Source organism: Tursiops truncatus, chromosome 12 (assembly GCF_011762595.2).
Source record: "Tursiops truncatus isolate mTurTru1 chromosome 12, mTurTru1.mat.Y, whole genome shotgun sequence".
Lineage (NCBI taxonomy): Eukaryota > Metazoa > Chordata > Mammalia > Artiodactyla > Delphinidae > Tursiops > Tursiops truncatus.
Window position 1 is genome coordinate 55,293,766 of NC_047045.1, and position 20,997 is coordinate 55,314,762.

Below are 20,997 nucleotides of genomic sequence, written 5' to 3' on the forward strand. Positions count from 1 at the left end.
ATAAACTGCACCACCATTCAACCAGCAGATCAAGCCAGAAGCCTGGGAATCAGGTTAACTTCTTTCCCCTTCCAATAGACCTTCAGATCTGGCTAGCTGTACTTCTGAAATACCCATTAAGAAGAGCTGTCCCTATCACTATTGTATTAACCCCCCAGTACTCTGCCACAGAACCAGTGGCCTCATTACAATTCTCCCACCTTGTTTCTCCAGCTGAAAAACCATTATTAATTTGCTCTTTGGACAAATGTTAACCCCTTAACATATATTTCAAGATCCTCCATGACTGATTCCACTACCCCATTGCATGTTTTGATATCTGTCTCAGCCTGCCTTCTCCTCTCTTTTCTCACACCAGGTGCACTGGAACCACAGTCTCTTGCTTACCTGCTTTCCTGCTTTCCTGCTTCCTCCAATGTTGACCCCTCTCTCTCAGCCTGCCCATCTCCTATTCACCCTTCAGATCTTAGTTTAAATGTAATTTCCTCAGTGAAGGCCTTCGTGATCCCTAACCTAAATTCATTAAATGCTGTAACCATCTTGTTCATGTGCTTAGGTTCTGGGTTCGCCTTCATTTGCATCTGCATGATAGGAGATGCCAATGGTTTTAGAAAAATAACAAAATTTTAAATGAGAAAATGCTATCCATTATTTAGGAAAACTCAGTTATCAATTTTGATTGTACATTTTGGGAAAACTGAAAAAACACTAACGTGAGGTCTAAAGTTTGCTGCGACTTCAATATTTTGTCAACTTAAAAAAATAATCATGCTGTGGCCTCAATTTTTTGTAGTACAAAAAAAAAATCACTACTTGAGTGGAATTCCTTACCTACACCTTTTGCTCAAATGAATTAATTGATTTCTGGTTAAATATATGTATGTAACAAAATTTAACATAGCTCTAAAACCTACTCAAAAGGCATGTCAAGTTTTTCACAATTGCATGTGACCAACAATATTAATGGGAGCAGAGATAAATAGAATTTGAGATATCCAAGGGGTACTCTTTGACCAAACATTTTTACATATTGCTTTTTTTCCTCGGGTGTATTACATATAGTATCTTAATAGAACCTTATTTCATTCTCAAAACAACTCCAAGTCATAGACAAAAGGGATATCATCATCCCCTTTGTATAGACGCAGTTTACATGGCTCACCCAAAGCTACCACCTGTTAAGTTATTGACCAGAGTTAGAATCCAGGACTTTTTACTGCAAATACAGAACTCTTTGTTCCATACTTGTTATGCTTATGTGCCATACATAATCTTAAAAAGTCAAGGTGTTAATTTCTTTAGGATTACAATGCTCTCTCCAGCTATTCCTATTTTAAAATGCAAAAATCTTATGAAGATTACATATTAAAATACACTTATGTGGGAAGAGGCAAAGGGGGAGGATCAGGATAGGGGTATGGGATTAAGTTATACAAAGTACTATGTATAAGATAGATAAGCAACAAGGATATATTGTACAGCACAGGGAAATATAGCCATTTTTGTAATAATTCTAAAGGAAGTATAATGTATAAAAATATTGAATCACTATGCTGTACACCTGAAACTAATATAATATTGTAAAACAACTATATTTCAATAGAATCCTTTTAAACCCACACTTATGTGTGAATTAATTTGTCATATCATTTTCCCTTAAGTCAGAAGGACTCCAAGCTAATAGGAGGATTTATGACCAATGAGGGATGGCTGGAAAAAAAAAAAAGAAAAAAGGCTCTCACAAAAATAGGAGTAAGGGACACATAAAGAAACTTTATGTGTCTTACCTCTTTTTTGACCACCTCCATACAAGAAAGCTTCTTTTTAGCCAATTAATTCTCTATTCTAAAAAGTAGCTCTTTTCTGATCCTGTTTAACTGGCAGTGATAAAAATAAATATTTTAATCTGTCTGTACCTGACAATTACAGCATTTTACATTCGGATAGCACCACACAATTTAAAATATTTTCTTACATACATTACTGAATTTGAGTCTTCATGATTTGCTTATTTATAGATGAGAATCTGACTCTCAGTGGGCTTAATGGGCAAGTCAGGGACAGAGTTCCATTCTTTAGACTAAAGCTTTTCTCTTTCCCAAAGCCAACAATCATGTTCATAAAGCATCATTCTCAGGGGATACTTACATTTCATCACACCTTGAATTTCATAAACAGGCTTGAGAATCACAGCACCATAAAAGCCTTTAGGGAATGGATTTGTTAAGTCCCACTTATTTGAAAAGTCTGTAAGTTTCACAGTTCGTGTTCTGTTCTTGGGGATCTTCCATTGGACAATTTCCTTTAGGGTATAAATATGTTCATCATCACATTCATAGAACTCTCCTTCTTGTGACAAAGGCAAAGTAAATGAGTGATTTTGATGATTCCTTAGCACACCACAGTTCACCATTATTTCTCCATTGATCTCTTCGACTGAGTTGAGCATGATTTGCTCACCTTGCTTTATGATGAGATTCTCTAGTTTTATATCCTTCTGATGATAGAAGCAAGGATGCCCCAGTCTACTTGGTCCAATACGGATGGCTCTTGTAATTTCTTCCATAGTGAGGTATGGAGTTTTATCAGCCACAATCTTAAAAAGACCTGAGAACAGAATTCTGTGAATTAGAAAGTTCTCATAAGAAAATCACAGCGAGAGAGTTATAAAACAAGTAAAACGTAGCATTTAAAAGTAATGTACCTTTTTCAAGATTAGAGATATTTGTTTTAATCTTGAATTCTTCTAGGTAAAATCTTAATGTATTTTCTGTAGGTTACTGGATTGTCAGATCCAGACAGGCCACATAGATGGAAAGGGGGAAATAGCGTGAGATAGAAAAGGCCCACTTCTTGGAAATGCAATCTGCATGAGATACTGGCTATCTCCCAACCACATGTGTGATCTTGAGCAGGGCATTTAATCTCTCAAGATCGCATTTTTAACTTTTAAAATGAAAGGATTGGATCAATATTTACATATATATTCTCTGGAAACACCAAAATTAAAAGATATTCCAGAAGGAAACTGTTTCATGGTCAAATTAACGATTACAAAGATATTACCTGGAACTAGCCCATGGTGATGGTTGTAACGCATTGTGAATGTACGTAATGACACTAAATTGTACACTTTAAAATGGTAAATTTGATGTTATATGCATTTTACCACAATAAAAAAATATCTACATATTTCCAAGTAATTTAAGATTTCTCAGAAACTTTAGATGCACTGTGACTCACAAGAGGGGAATATAACATGCAGAATTTCCCAAATTTCTTTCATTCTAAAACTCTTGGGGAAACATTCATAAATAAATTACAAAATAGTATGTCACGATATATTAGTGATCCACATAACTCTCCTTGAGAAATGCCAGGTTAGGTAGTTGTTCTGGATTGAATACTCTTGATTATATATCTTTCATTCTTCTCATTACTTTTCTAATTTTGCCATGGTTTCACTATTTCAAGTTTTTTCCTCTAATACTATTGGGATAGTCACTGACACAATGAATTTTTGTTCTTTAAGACACAGCTTTTTATGCTTGCATGTTTAAGTTTCATTCTCCTCTGAATTATTTTGCTTTTATTTTATAAGCACATGTGTTTTGTAGCACTTTCAGAAATTTATTTATTGAATACATTTTAATAAATTCCAGAGAAAATAAGAACAAAGGAAAAATTAGGTAATTGCTTTGTTAACCTCAAAGTAAATTAAGACAATTATTATATAATAGCATACACTAAGAAGGCACTGTATAAAGAATCCTACTAGAATGATATAGCTTGTAAAAGTTATTTATTCATTTAGTCAAAAATACAGTCCAATTAAATTTATCTATGTATCAAATTATTATTAACCAGGTTACAATGTCTTTTATGTGTATTTTGGGTTATAGTACAAAGATTTATGATGTTATTTTTTAGTCGATCTTTGCTCAAATGAAAAAAAATACAGGATTTTGGTTACTTTTAAATATAAATGTCCTGAAAAAGTGGGTGATACAATCCTGGCAAAGGCTGAGGAAGGTAGCATGTGCAATCTGTCCTGAAAACCTTTATAAATCGAATAGTGTTCATTCCCTGCATAGTGTGCTTGAAGACAGTAAGGCAAAGAAACATTTACTTTGAAGGAACTTCTTATTTTATTATGTCTTGTATCAGGGAAAATCCAATAAAATAGTACTTTCGAATTCTCCACAGTAACTGAATTTGTGTGTGTGTGTGCTCGTGCCCGTGTGCAAGTGCATGCACATGTTTAATCTCATTTGTTTCCATGTGAAGATTTATTTCTAAGAGTCCACAGTCATCATCAGGGTATAAAAAATTCAGCAGTTTTTGTGAAATAAGTTTAAATAATAGCTACCTAGAATCTCATAAGCGTAGAGAAACATGGTTTCATTTCTATCCTCGCTATATTGATGACATAAGTCACAGAAGAATTAAGTCAGCATCTTCTTTCCTGGGGAATTGGGTTCACCTAAGGTAATAACAGACCCAAAATGTTATGAAGTAGAAAAAGCCTGAAACCCTAAGGGCCACTATTATTTCAAGTTAATCACACACTTCAGAGCTGTCTTGTTGGATGTCTCTATTGCAAGAAAAATCTATCTAAAAATCTGTGTGTTTTCCCTTAGGAGATGATTAAGGACACAGTTTAGCATGCTAAGTGGCAGAGTACAGGAAAAATATTTTATTAACATTTCTTTATATGTTATTGCAGCCAGTCCAAAGAGTCCCTTCTTACAAACAGCCACTCGATACCATATAAACTAGGGCAAGTATATACAGCTATATATGTATATATACATATATATGTGAATGATGTCATATTGGAACTTTAATTTCAGAATAAACTATAGCACCATAGATATGATCAGCTTTAAATTCAACCAATTTTTTCTCCATCTTTTTCTCAGAGTGTTATAATAGTTTTATACAAGAGAAAATATAATTTATTTTTTCAAAACACAAAACAAAACATATTTCAGGAGCTGAGTGATCATTAGAGAGATAATAAAATAAGCCAATATGTAATCCTCACAATGTAAGTTAAAAAGCAGAAAGAAAATAGATTTCTATTTCCAAATTTATTGTCACCTATTAAAATGGATATTAGTGTTATTTTTACCTAGGAGAAATTGTTCATAAGGAGTACGTTACTTGAGAAACAAAAATTATAAGGAAATGCAATTAGTTGATCTGTTGAAAAATAGTCAATAAGTAAATTTAATCTTTAAGATCTTGTCCCTGAATCTCAGGCTTTTGGGGAGTTTATATTTTTATCCAATTCTTAATGATCTGCAATCATTATTATTAATAGTAAGAGTAACAATTGAAATTTGCTTAAAACGTTACAAGCTTGAATAATTTTCTTCATATGCATCATTTATATTCTTTCAAGAACAGTAAAACAAATATTATTATTGGGGGATATAAAAACGGTCATGATTTTCATAGTCGTGGCTATGGAATCTCAAGCCAGACCTTTTAAATCCAAGTCTCATAATCTTACCTCCACATCAGGCCACCTCCCTGTCACACAAATGACTTACAAGGACATTTCCTATGAGAACATGTTTATTCCAGTTCACAAGATATGTATGTGGGTCTCACAGGTTGGCCCTCCCTTTGCATTGGTCAGCCTTTCCAGACCCTCCAGTATGAGAAGAGCAAAAATAACTTCCTGGTTCAGAGTGAAGAATTTACACTCATCAGATTTTTTTCTACATTTTTATCTATCTCATCAATTCTAACATAAATAGGGAGTAATTTAAAAAATTAAAATTTCCCCCTGTGTATCACAATACTATTTATATACATAAGATCATTGTGTATGATGTTATGTGTGAAAAGAGTTCACAGTCTTTTCTCTTTGTCTAATCTCTAGCTTGCTTTCACAGTTCCAACCAAATATATTCCCTCTATCTCTGAGATAAGGAATCTTAGAGTGAACTTTATGTACTAATTCTCATCTTCCTCTCATATTATCAAAATTAGGATTATTAAAATATTAGCAGCTTAGAATGTGCTGGAAATTTACATGTCTGATAGAATTCAATCTTCCAAATTACAATATGAGGTAGCTAGAAATAAAAAACAAACACTTCACAAATAACCACAGGAAACTTTGAAGAGATACCATAAATTCTCTATCATCACACAGCTCATAAGATACAAGTAGGATTTTGTGTCTCTAAAGCTCAAGGGCTTAATCACATGGTTACATATTTAAGCCTTTCATTATTATTGTAAATCGTAAATTGTTTGTCCAGCCTTTCACCCTCCTTTTGGGTGCAGAAATTCTTAGAACTTTTTAAAACGAGCAACATAAGAAAGTGAACTTCACTGATATTTGACATTGATTGGCACTAGCCTCATCTCCTCATCAGATGGCCACGTGCCTGGAGGTACAGGCATGTGGGAGGCCTGGGAACTGCACAAGCTGAAGGAGTTGACAGTGCTGTCCACAAGATCATGTTCTTTGAGTGTGTTCCAGACCACCTGGCCATATGTAAGTGGGTTTCCAGAATACATTATCACAGTTTTTAAATAAAGTAAATCTCACAAAATGGATAAATGGCTTCACACATTTCTTGCAAAGAAATCATGTATTGAAAATAAAACTAATATAAACACAAGTGAACAAAAACAAGGATGAAGTCGACATTTCTACTCTCACTCAATCTCTTCTTTAGATATATTATGAAATAAAACAATGACACTCTCGTCTAATAAAATATGAAGAGTGGCTGAAACTTCTTTAACACTTTAAAGTTATCAACATGTGGATTCACATCCACTATCATCATAAAGAAATTTGCCTTTGAGATATAGATGAACAACACATCAAATACACATGCATATATATGCATAGCTGCCATAATTTTAAATAAATACATAAATATTTGAGATACTGCTCAAAAATTTCTAATGGACTGAGCTACGTGAAGGAGAAGATTTAGAGACAAATCAGACTGCTACATATTTTTGATCATATGTCTTGTCTCTCTGCCAATAAAGCAAAGTGTGTTTCACTTATTTTTGTGAGTGTATGCTTCTGCCTCTTTAAAATGGCACTTTGTCCTGCAATCAAGTTCCTAAGCATCCTTGTTATTTTATACTTGCCTATATAGGTTTCTCATTCCACATTTTCCTATTATTTTGTTACATTTCCAAGACAATTCTTAGGTCAGCACATCCTACAAAAACTATCTTCTTCAAGACTATCCCAAATCTGGTATTTTGACTAGAATCTTAGCTCAAGCATCTCTATTTAACTTCAGATTAAAACGAGATGCATGAAATACCCTATCAAAGCAAAAAACTCAAAATTCTTGGGCAAAGTAATGAAACATATAATAATAATAATGTCCAAACTGTGAGAAAATTCTCCAGATTTCTGAGATTATTGAAAATCATCAACTAATGAGTGATTCAAACAATCTTGACAGAAGTCTCCAAGAGCAGAAACAAGGAATGTGAGGAAAGTCAAATTCATAAGAAAATTTTATGTAGTAATTTAATGGAGTATTTAGCAGGGGGAGAAGACATATCTAAGACGGTGACCAAGTTTGTTAAGTGTTAGATGCTAAGTGTGGCTGTAGAATTCCTACGTGTGAATGTCTTTACATGTATAATGAAATCAGAATGATCTATAATAGCTATTAACAATTTTTAATAGTTCTTTTACCTGGCGATAAAAAGAATAAATCGTAAAATCTTTTGATTCATTTTTACCTCGATGGTTCAACCACTGCATGAAAAAAACCTTTATTTTCCCAGTAAAGGCTTGAAAGGAGTGATATGCAATATCTAATACATTTGAGATATTTAACAAATAATTTACATTAATAATGTTAGACTTTGAAATCAAATGATATAATTTGATATCAATGCATAAATCTCTGTTATAATCATGGCTTTACTATTAAAAGTGCCATACATCCTTATTCATGTTAAACCTTTCTCTCTCCTAAGCAGTGAGAATGAGTAATAGACCTAGGATGAGGCGAGAAGATGTCAGAAATTCTTCTTCTCGTAAACCTTGGCAAGAGCACAGTTCTCTGGACTCTTACAGTTCTCCAGAGCACTGCCCCTTTTGTTAGGAGAAGACACATAGAGGTTTCAGGACTGGAAAGAACGCCCACAGACATTAGGTCTCCCAAATCTCTCACGAGGCTTTATTAGGAGACCGTCAAAATATCACACATTTACTACTCCTGGCTCGTGCTGACTTTAGGCAATAGAATTTTCAGGCCCAGCAACACACTACTATCCCAATAGGAAAGTGAAGTGGTTAAAAGTATGAATTTTTGATTCAAACAACCTGGGTTTAAGTTTGGCCTTAGTCCTTTCCCCACTGTGTAAACTTGAGAACTTAAACTCTCAGGGTTATAATTTCCTTTTCTATAAAATGGAGAAGATTGTTTCACCTACCTCATAAAGTCATTGTGATGATTAAATGAGTCAATACATGTAACATGCTTAGATAGCACTTGACACAGAGCAAGCACTGAAAAAGCAAAATACAAGAAATAATAGCTATTCTTTCATACCATTTTCTTTCACTCTGGAATTCTAAGCCATTGTAGGATGGTTATAACATCAGAGAGAAGAATACTTACAGGGCCAAAGAGGATCCAGTTTGGATCAAATTAGATGAGACAAAATATGTAGAATCCACAGTTCAGTATCTGACACAGGCTGAGCAAAAAATGTTCCCAGCTACCATTACAGATTTTGCCAGAGTGTTTGATTATGGAAAAGAGCCTCAGGTGACCTCTTTAGGTGCACTGCCTTTGGGGAAATATTTCCAGGTGGCTTTGAGGAATTTGTCTGACTCCAGGCTTTGATAAATTGCTTAGAATTTAACCACCAAAATTTTATGCTCATAATAAGCAGATTATAGGGAGATGTAACCACATTTTAAATGCAAATATTGTGCTGGTTGTAGTTATTCACAAGGTATACATTATACACAGTTGCTGAAGTTCCCTTGGACAAAAGAAGCAGCAAAATGCCAAGGCATTTTTGAAAATGTGTTTTATTCATGGCTCTGAAGGGTAGTTGAAGCCAACTGAGGGAGGAGTATACCCTCCCTCTATTTTAATGATCTTAATTTTGCTAATGGAATGTTAGTGGAAAGAGTTTGGGAGCCATGTGGTGCTGATTGCGTTGTTCAGTATTGATGTTGCTTGCAAATTAAATGTACCTAAGTAGCCACCTGTTTATGCTTATGATTATATAAAACCCCATATGTTTCCCTCTCTACACATGGGAGGTAAATATTGAAAAAATTATTCTGGTGTGAAGGGTGAAAACAGCAGCAATTCTTCTATAACTGTCAACATATGCTGTGGTGTTTCCTTTAATGTTGTGCTTTGTCTGACATATTTGCTGATTTTTACCATGCAGTGTTCAAAAAAATCTGTTACCCATGGTTATGCAAAACAATTAAAAATCAGTTTACATTAAATTCAAATTAGGAAGAGAGGTAATTTTCCAATGTAACCATAAGTTTTAAATGGATTTCAGAGCTTAAGATTTAAATAGATTTTGATTTGCACAATAAAGAAAACCAAACTTTTTTTTTCCTAAATTCGCCAGCATATATAAAGGAACATTTTCTTCCTAAGCACATCCTTTTGATCCCATATTACTAGGCAACCAAAAAACTAACTCGAGTAACATAAATTTGAAAATCCCACCTGAAACTGGCAATAACTCTTCAAATGGCAAGCCCACTATCATTTCCACTGGATTGGGTCTGGAAAACAGTTTGCTGGACCTCATACAGAAGATCTGACTGGGTATTTAGTCAGCAAGAGCTCAAGAGCAGTTTTTGAGATGTCTTGTTAGAGCATTGGGAGATCTGGCGCAGGTAACGCCTTTGGAACTAGTTCAGACTATTCAGAAATATGCCCCGACTATAGCTTGCAGGAAAGATCAGAGAGACTGGACTTGCTGTTGTTGATCACTTTAGACACTACAGATAAACAAATTGGAGCTTCATATGATTAATATCTGATCAAGAGGGATTTAAATGTCAACTGTCTAGCAGCCTAGACGTGACAGTCTCTAACTTCCCAATAAAGTACCACAAAAAGACACAGAATATGTTAGAAAAAGACGAAAATTTACCCCATCATCAAAAACTAAGCATAACAGATCAGCTGTCCCCAAAGGCCAGAAGAACTTATTTTCATAATAAGGAAGATAGAGCTGAAATGAGAACATTAGAGGCCTAACCATGCTGGGTCTCATGAAACAAAGAAACCTCTCTAAAGTTTTTTAAAGATATTTAACAATCACTGAGTACCCTCTACAGCCCAAAGTTTGTAGTAAGCACTTAACAATTACCTCTTTTCATTTATTTAAATTCATGTCGCTAAAAAAAAAAAAAAACCTGAGACAGAGACACTAAAAACCCTTAAACTGTATACTTAAAACAGCTGAATGTTATGTTATGTAAATTATAGCTCAATAAAGCTGTTAATTTAAAAAGTGGGAGTGAGGAAGGATGGACAGTTAAGTAATAGCTTGAAAAAAGCAGGTAGATGGGCCCTGTCATTAGTTCCTGGTGGGATGTAAATTGGCAAAATCTTTATTGAATGTGATTTGGTAATATGCATCAAAAGCTTTAAAAACATTTTTACTTTTGAAGTCATAATTTTATGTATATGAAATTATCATAATAATCAGAAATGCAGGCAAAACTTCAGTTAAAAGGCTGTTCATTATAGCATAAATTGCACAAATGACCATGTTTGGAATGGATTTATTAATTATGGTATAAGCATATGATGGACTATTATACAGAAAATAAAAATTATGTTTTGAAGAATATTTAATGACATAGGCAAGTCCTCAGAAATAGGCTTACTTCTCATTACATTAAAACATGTCTGTATGTGTGTAGGTGTACTACTGGAAAACAATAGAAGGAAACTAAATATTAATGCTAAATAGCTCTGGTGATGAGATTATAGGGAGCTATGCTCTCACCCCTGCATTTTCTTCCCTTTTCTAATTTTCTACAAGATAGATGTGGCATTGGTAAATTTGGGAAAAATCAATACATTTTATAACTTCAAAAAGTTGTGTTCCTTATGTCCATGCAAAAATCTACACATGGACGTTTATAGCAGCTTTATAGTTGCCAAAACTTAGAAGCAACTAAGACGTCGTTCAGTAGGTGAATGGATAAATAAACTGTGGTACATCCAGACAATGGAATATTATTCAGCGCTAAAGAGAAATGAGCTAGAAAGCCATGAAAAGACATAGGGGAACTGTAAATGCATATTACTAAGCGAAAGAAGCCAATCTGAAAAGACTACATAGTCTATGATTCCAACTGTATGACATTTTGCAAAAGGCAAAACTACAGAAACAGTAAAAAGATCAGTGGTTGCCAGGGGTTGTGAGGGAGAGAGGATGAACAGACCGAACACATAGGATTGTTAGGGCAGTGAAAATACTCTGTATGATGCCATAATGGTGGATACATGTCATTTGTCTAAACCCATAGAACATACAACAACAAGAGTAAACTACAATGTAAACCAAGAACTTGAATGATTATGAGGTGTCAAGGTAAATTTGTCAGTTGTAACAAGAGTACCACTCTGGTAGGGGATGTTAACAATGGAGGAGACTGTGCATATGTAGAGGTATGGGAAATCTCTGTACTTTATGCCAATTTTGTTGTGAAAACCTAAAATTGCTCTAAAAAATAAAGTCTACTGAAAAAAATCTTTTGTTCCAATGACAGAACTTCTAAATCTCTGATACGTAATTATGTATAAATACAGTAATGTGTTTTGCCAATGTCCACTTCAGGAAATGAAGACCGAGTAGACAATTTGTTTGGACAGTCTGGTTCCTCTCATGAGAGTTCCTCCATGGTGATACTGTTGAGGCAACATCATAAAGAGCTTTGAAGGAATTGTGCATGAAAGATAAGGAGATGGTAAGAGCAAAAAGTGATGAGATAGATTTTTAGAAGATGTGCACAAAATATTAATAGGATGAGAACTTATAGAACAGTGCCAGTTGTAGAAAAGCCTATTTTAAAATGATATTTCTGACAGAATTCTGTTCTGATTCTCAAATGTACATGGGTGGGTGAAAAGAACATTTTGACCTATAACTGCAGTCCATTTGTGTTCCAGATAATATATATTTTAGTTATCAAAAGACCAAAGACTTAGAAAAAAAATCTGATCATGTACTGAAGAGAAGAAAACATAGGCCAATAAAAAATGGAACTAAAAATTAGTGTAAAAGTCTGAATTTTTTGTGCATTTAGATTACTCCACATTTTCTTTCATCGTATATGCAGAATACCCCTTTTTGTCTAGGAAAATATTTTGTATAATAAGCATAGATGAATCTATTTTGCTTAAGTGAGCACAGTGGGGAAGAGATGCCTTAAGAGAGGTTGACCGAGAAAACTTGGAAGAATGGTCCATGATTCCTTGAATAGAAAATTGTCCAAAAAGCAGGGAGCCCTATTTAGGGCTTTTCTGAATCATGTGTCATCATAACAACCAGATGGAAAAATAAGAACAAATTCTGCCCTGTAGCTTACTTCTTTTAACATAAGTCATTTAAAAAACAGAAGACAAAAAGTTATTTACTATAAAGCTATCAAATATATTTTAAGTATTTTTACATAATTTTCCTATCAGGTCCCTTTATAAACTGATATTATAGTCAAAAAATAGCTACAATCACAAAATGGCTAAATGTGAAAGATTTAGTCATTTCAACGGTACATGAAATATAATAAATCACCACTGAATATAATATTACATGTTTTCGATTGATTAAGTACATAGTTTCCCAAATGAAACAATGAGAAAATTCGTTCTGAATTTTAAGTGAATTATTATTAAATATATTTAATGTATGAATGTACATACATTATGTATGTATTAGGTGTTTTGGTATCCATGCATAAAGGAGCAAGTTTTATAAATTTTAATCATTTAAACTTAATCAATTTCTTGAAGAAATAATTATATTATTAATCCAATTTTGTCATTGGTTATTCTTACTACTTTCCTATATTTTTCACATTTATAATTAAAATGATTTTGGAAACAGTCTTACTGCTAAGGGATATAGATACGTTGGGAGATAATCCTCCACAGCATTTCTACATGCCTCAGAAACTGGAGGTAAAATATTTGTTTCCTGACCAGTATGGCAATGATAGGGAGTATCTCCTTCCTGAGAGGCATTTTAGGATACTAAAGTCTCCCTCCTCTCCTCCAAGGAGATTTTCTTACATCCCAAGGTAATAAAGACATGTTTTCTTCAAGGGCAAAGAATGGCAGATTGGCCATCAGCCTCTTATACTTTGGGGATTTCCTAAACTCAGTGTTCCTCCACTGTGCGTTGGGCATCCACCTGGCCTGTTCTATCTCACCCGTGGGAGATGGGGCTCAAGGGGAACCATTAAAGCACGATGCTCATGCTGTCTGCCGTACCATGAGGAATCAACTACTACATTCATATGGGCTTATTGTTTCATTACTAATCTAATTTATGAAGTGTGGCAAGTCGGCCTGGCAGCTGCAAGGCTACTTAAAGATGGCTTGACCTCTTGACAGATGAAGTCCATTTTTCCATTTATCTGGTAGAAATTAATTTATGTAGGAAGCAATGCCTAAAGTTTGTCTTTAAAGCATGACTCAAATCCATTAAACATATGAAGGCAGTTTTATAGTTAATAAATTTTCTAACATTCATTTAAAAATTCCTATGTCATGTTATTTAGAAGTAGCATTAATTTAGATTTTTTAACATTACAATGCTTACTGTATATAACAGGAAAGTTAGAAAGGATGTCACATATCCAGGGGATTTGTGGATCCCCATTATAACACTGATGTTGGTTGACAAAAAGACCATCTCACTCTTTTCTATGATTAAGCAAGAAGTGCTTCAGAGCACAGACTCTGGAACAGTTTAGATCTGTATTGGTGCTCTCCAATACAGTACCACAGTTGGAGCACTGTATTGAGCATTTGAAATTTGGCCACTTGAAATTTGCATGGCCAGACTTGATATGTGCTGTAAGTGGAAAATACATGCTGGGTTTTAGACTTAACATGAAAAGAATGTAAAATATCTCAATAATTTTTCTATTGATTAGATATTAAAAGGATAATATTTTAGATACATATTTTTACCTAAAATACATTATTAAAATTAATTCACTTTTTTTTTTTTTTTTACTTTTAAAAATATCTGTGCTAGGTAGCCTCTAAGATGGCTCTAATGATTCCTGTCCCTGCCACCTGGTTGTCACACCTTTGTGCAATCCCCTTCCAGATTGCACCAGCACGTGTCTGTCTGATCAAAAGAATATAGCAGAAGTGATGGTATTTCACTTCTGAGATTAGGTTACAGAAGACTATGGTTTCCATCTTGGGCTTGCTCTGATCACTCACTCGGGGGAAACCCTACGGAGTGGACCATGTGTCGAAGAAGTGAAGTTTCCTGGGATAGCCACATAAATAATGTTGGATGAATACACATTATATTTCTATTCAACAGTGCTAGTGTAGATTTAACATAACCACTTACTTAACTATGTGATCTTGGGCAAGTTACTTGACCTTTCTGTAACTCTGTTTTTTCATATGTAAAATGTGAATTCAATTAGTAACCTATGTATACATAAAAGTGTTTAGAACAGTTTTATATGCAAAAGTATTTAGAACGGTGTCTGGCACATCATTAGGATTCTCATTTGAGAGTGTGATGTGGTCAGGATAGACTGTAGAGTAGTACAGAATGTTCCATGTCTAAGCTCTACTATCACATTTCTTACACATTTTGTTGCCTCCAGCAACAAAATTCCTCCACAATAATAAAATTCATAAAATATGATCTAAAATTTCAAACAGAAAAATATCTTCAATCTAGCCTTGTAATTTTAATGGTGGTTTTATAGATGCAACCACAACCTTCCTTGAACATATGGTTTAGAGATATTATGTAAACTTGCTGTTTAGAAATAAACTCTGTCCATCAGAAAAAAGTGTATTGAAACTCTTTCAGGATATTTCTTATGTCTAAAGAGAAAGCATTTACTATTCATGCTTAATAACACTATATAGGAGGAACAAATATTTCCAAGAAGTAATCCAGAAATTTGGAACTTCATTATAACCCAAACATTACATGATTTACTGATCTATGTAGACAACGCAATCAACTACCAAATATCAGAATATATTTTTGTTGTGTTTGGCAAGAATGACATGTCTCCTAGCTCATAAAAGGACTTAGCTATGAGGGCTTTCTTCTAAAATAACAAATTATGCTTCTAAAGCAGTATGTTTATTTCCATAAAGAACTGAAATGATTGCTTTTTATTTCTTTTAATATATTGAACATTTTCGAGATGACATAATAAAGATATATGGAAACATAACATTAATATAGGATACGCAACCAGTTATGTATATTGCAAGTTTAGTTTCCCACTCACATTTTAGTGAAAAATCACCTTCCAGTTTGTTCCCTTAAAGAGTCCTTGCCAAATTAACAAAGCTTTTCTTTCTTAATTGTTGCTTGAGTTTTCATTTGCTGGAGCTGCATCTATAAAGCTATATTTACTGGTTGAAGGCTGGATATCTTTCTTCAGTAGAGCATCTTTATTTGCAAAGAAAGGGTACCCTAGGTACCCTTGACAAGGTTATGGTCATCTTCATCAAAACTTTTGAACTACCAATGAGAAATTAAGGATCTGTGTTCATATACTTTACTTCAATACAGAACAGTGGATGATGTCAGTGTAATAGTGGAATAAGGACCTTTGAAAATTGTCTCCTCCAAAAAGCAGTAGAGAACTGGTTAAAAAAAAAAAAGTCAGGATTAATATTTTCAGAATTCTGGAAATTAACCAAAGAATTGCAGCAATCTGGAGAACATTTCTTAATGAAAAAGTAGCTGAATCTTGGTAAGAACAGCAAACTTTGTGGCATCTTAACTTGTTTGTATTCCCATTCTTCCAAACCCCTTCAACTCCACAGTAGCCTTGAAAACCAACAGCCCGCAATCATGGCAAAGCCAGCAGCCTAGCAGTCACAAGATGGAGGAGAAAGAAGTTGGAGTTCCTGCCAAGATCATTCTCAGAAAATTGTCATTATTTGATATGTCTGATGACTTCCTGGAAGATTCTATTTGTAATGCTGTCTCTATTTGATCTATTTTGAGCTCAGTGAGTGGAAAATACTTTGCCTCAGAGCATTTGTCAAAAACAATGAGAGGCAATTATTTAATTTTTGTGGCTGCCTGCAGTGGTGTTTAAGAGTTGGGGGAAAAAAATGGGCTAACCAAAAAGCCTAAAAGGAAAAGCTGAGGAGTGAGATGTCCATAACGACATTGAGAAGTTCCAACATATTCCTGGAAATCTAGAAGACCACATACATGTATATTACTGTGCACATGCCCAGAACTGTGTGCATGCTCAAGAAAGACCTGAGAAGTCTGTAAGCTCTCAAATCTGGTTGACTTTGAAGCGCTACATGAACAGGAAGTAAAAGCTAAGCAAGAGTTTTCAATTGCCTGGTTGAGTGTTGAAAGCATGCCTCCAAATGAACACAGAACCCCTTAACAAAGACTGGAGACTTCTTGGTTCCAGCTGTTCAAGGAAATATCTGTCCAGACATTTATTGCCCACCAAGCTAATTGAGCAGAGACTTCAATGACCACACATGACTAAGAACGTAGACTTTACAGATTTAGTTCAGAAAAGTCACTAAACAACCAGCAAAAACAAGCCCTAAGGAGGGAGGAGAAAGCAACTTCTAGAGCTGATACATTATATTGTTGAAAATATCCAGTTTTCAACAACAAACTGTGAGACAGGCAAAGGAACAAGAATTGTCTGGCCCATAAACAAGGGGAAAGAAAATCAATCAATAGAAACTGTTTCTGAGGAAGCCCAGACACTAGAATTCCTGGAGAAAGAATTTAAACAGCTATATTAAATACGTTTTAAGAACTAAAAGAAACTATGTTTACAAATGAAAAGGAAGTATGGAAATACTTAATAAAGTATTTTGTTAAGTCTTAGCAAATAGAGAATATAAGTCAAATTTGAAAACAGGTCAATTGAGACTATCCATTCTAAGAAATAAAAAGTATGAAGAGAAATAAACAAAGCCTCAAAGACCTATGAGACACCATCAAGCATATAATACACCCTCTTTTTTTTTCTTTTTATTGGTCGCGCCCCACCGCTTGTGGGATCTTAATTCCCTGACCAGGGATCGAACCCACGGCCCCTGCATTGGGAGTGTGGAGTCTTAAACACTGCACCACCAGGGAAGTCCACCATTAAGCATATCAATATGTGAATAATGAATACCTCAGAAGGAGAGGAGAGAGGAAAAAGTGTAGAAAAAATATTTCAGGAAATAATAGTAAAAACTTCCAAAATTTGATTGAAAACATTAATCTAAACATTTAAGAATCTCAACATACTCCAGGTGGAATAAACTCAGAGATCCATGGCTAGACACATCTTGATTAAACTGTTGAAAACCAACAGTTAGAGAATTTTGAAAAAAGAAGAGAAGAAAAGATTCATCATATACAAGGGTTTCTCATAAGATTAAAAGCTAATTTCTACTTAGAAATCACAGAGGACAGAAATCACTGGGATGACATACTTAAAAGTGCTGAAAGAAAAGGACTATTAACCAAAAATTCTCTATCCAGAAAAAAAAATCCTTTAAAACTAAAGGAGAAATTAAGACATTTCCAGATAAACAAAAACTGAGAGAATTTATCACTACCAAACCTGCCATACAAGAAACACTAAAGGGGGTCCTTTAGGCTGAAATGAAAGGACACAAGTCAGTAACTCTATTCCATGTGAAGAAACAGAGTATCAATAAAAATAACTCTGAAAGTAAATTAAAAGAAAATTTAAATGTATGTTTTGCTTTCAATTTTTTTCTCATATCTTATTTTAAAAACAATTGCATAAAAAATAGTTATAAATCTGTGCTGATAGGCACACAATGTATAAAGATGTAATTTTTATAATAATAAAAATTTGAACCAAGGGGTAAGAAACAGAGCTATATGGGAGCCAAATTTTATATGCTGTTGGAATTAAATTCATTAATCCAAACTAGATTGTTATAAATTAAGACATTAATTGTAATCCCCAGGCTACCACTGATAAAATAACTAAATATATATATGGGTATTTTTTAAAAACCACCAGATTTCTGGTTTCTGGCATGGCATATAAGGAGTTTGGAAGTTGTCACTCTGTCCTAAAAAAAAAGTGAAAAGCTGAACAAACTGAAAAATCAACAACTATTCTTAGATATATCAGAGAAGTGAGATCACAGGACAAACTACTGCCTCCAAAACTGGAGAGACAGACAGGCAAGTACAGAGAATCTCAATTTACCACAAAAGAAACTGCTACAAAAACCAATAGCAGGGTAGACAAATCCGACCTGTAATTGATGAATTGCTAGAGGCTCAGAGTGGACAAGTCTGAGAGTAAAAAATTCCAGGGGAACTTAGTCATAGGGGGGCCCACAATTTTGTAAGTTTTACCACCAAAAACTTAACCAGGCTCTCACAGTGAATATCAGAGAAAAATCCCCTCATGCTTCTGGTCGGGGGAAGGCAAAAGAAACCATTTTGAAATAGGCCAGAGCATTCTGTTCTTAATAAGACCTGCCCTCGAGAGAAACTATTGGTGTTTTATCAGGACTCATTGACCCAGAGGGATGAAAATACACAACTAACACCCACCCTAGCCTTCCACTTAGGGAAAATATGCAACAAAAGCCCACTCTCACCTTTCCACTTGGGGAAAGGGAAATACCCAGCTTTAGCCTGCTCTGGTCTTCCACAGGGGAGAAGGGAAATACCCAACTCCAACCCACTCCAGCCATCCCATGCCACCTAAAGATGCAGAGAATGGGACTGAGAAGCATTTGTGAAGTTCACAATTCAGAGGCACAAGCTCACAAAAATACTATAACAATCATAGGACTAGAGAATGTTTCCGCTCCTGCCACAGCTTACTGCCACATTACTAAAGGCCTATTCACTACAGCTCCTTTTAACCAGTACATGATGCCTAACCATCATGAAAAAAAGTATAAGGCATAATAAAAAAAGCAAAAAAAGACAACTGAAGAGACAAATCAAGCATAGAATCAGACACAGATATGGCAGCAATGTTGGAACAATCAGACCAGGAATTTAAAACAATTATGATTAATATGCTAAGGTTTCTAGTGGATAAAGTACAACTGGTGGGCAACGTAAGCAGAGAGACAGAAGCATAAGAGAAAATCAAAATGAAGTGCTAGAGATCAAAAACACTGTAATGGAAATGAAGAATGCCTTTGATGGGCTCATTAGTAGACTGGACATAGCTGAGGAAAGAATCTCTGAGCCTGAGGATATATCAATAGAACTTTCTACAACAGAAAAGCAGTGAGGAAAAAAATATAAAACAAAATCACAGAACAGAATATCCAAGTACTGTATGACAACAACAAAAGGTGTAACATATGCATAATGGAAATATCAGAAAGAAAAGAAAGAGAAGCAAGAACAGAAGCAATGGGCTTCCCTGGTGGCACTAATAATCCGCCTGCCAATGCAGGGGATATGGGTTTGAGCTCTGGTCCAGGAAGATTCCCCATGCCGCAAAGCAACTAAGCCCGTGCGCCACAACTACTGAGCCTGTGCTCTAGAGCCCAAAAGCCACAACTACCGAGCCCACGTGCCACAACTACTGAAGCCCACATGCCACAACTACTGAAGCCCACGTGCCTAGAGTCCATGCTCCACAACAAGAGAAGCCACCGCAATGAGAAGCCGGCACCACAACAAAGAGTAGCCCCTGCTCTCCACAACTAGAGAAAGCCTGCACGCAGCAACGAAGACCCAACACAGCCATAAATCAATAAATAATTACATAAATAAATACATAAATTTATTTTTAAAAAAACAAAAGAAATAATTGAAGAAATAATGATTGATAATTTCCCCCAAATTAATGTCAGACACCAAACCACAGATCCAGGAAGCTCAGAGAACACTAAACAGGATTCTAAAAGAAACTTCATAAGAACATCATATTCAAACTCAGAAAATCAAAAGTAATGAAAAAATCTTGAAAAAGGTCAGAGGAAAAAAATCTTACCTATCATACTTGTAGAAGAACAGAGGTAAGAATTGCATTTAACTACTCCTCAGAAACCATGCAAGCAAGAAGAGAGGAGGGTGAAATATTTAAAGCATTGAGGAAAAAAAACCCCACCAACCAAGAAATCTGAATCCTAATATCCTTTAAAAGTGAAGGAGAATTATAGACTTTCTCAGACAAACAACGACTGAGGGAATTTGTTCCAATAGACCTGCTTTGCAAGAAACGTTAAAAAAAGTTCTTCAGAGAGAAGAAAAATTATATGTCAGAAACTTGGAATTACATAAAGGGAACGCAGCAGAAAAGAAATGAGTGAGGATAAAGTAAAAACTTTTATTTTCTTATTCTTAGTTAATCTTACAAATTTTGTTTGCTCATAATAATAATATCAACAATGTATTCAATTATAATCTGAAAGGATCAATAAAATCTCCTAGAACTAATAAGTATAGCAAGGTTTCAAGATACAACGTTAATATACAAAAGTCAATCACTTTTATTTATACTAGCAATGAACAAGTGGAATTTGAAATTAAAGGCACAAAACCATTTACATTAGCACCAAAACAATGAAATAGGTATAAATCTGACAAAATATGTACAAGATCTATATGAAGAAGACTACAAAACTCTGATGAAAGAAATAAAAGAACTAAACAAATGGAGATATATTCTATCTTCATGAATAGGAATATATAATATTGTTTAGATGTCAGTTCTTCGCAGCTGCATCTATAGGCTTTAATGCAATGCCAGTCAAAATCCCAGTAAGTTAT

The 20,997-nt window shown here is 34.6% G+C and overlaps 1 protein-coding gene across 1 annotated transcript in view; it reads right to left on the minus strand.

Moving 5' to 3' along the window:
* Positions 1–20,997, minus strand: part of THEMIS (thymocyte selection associated) — a 162,516-nt gene that overhangs the window by 102,438 nt on the left and 39,081 nt on the right. The window contains exon 3 of the mRNA XM_019951938.3: positions 2,149–2,607. Coding sequence (XP_019807497.1) covers positions 2,149–2,607 — 459 coding nt within the window. The remainder of the gene's footprint in view (positions 1–2,148; positions 2,608–20,997) is intronic.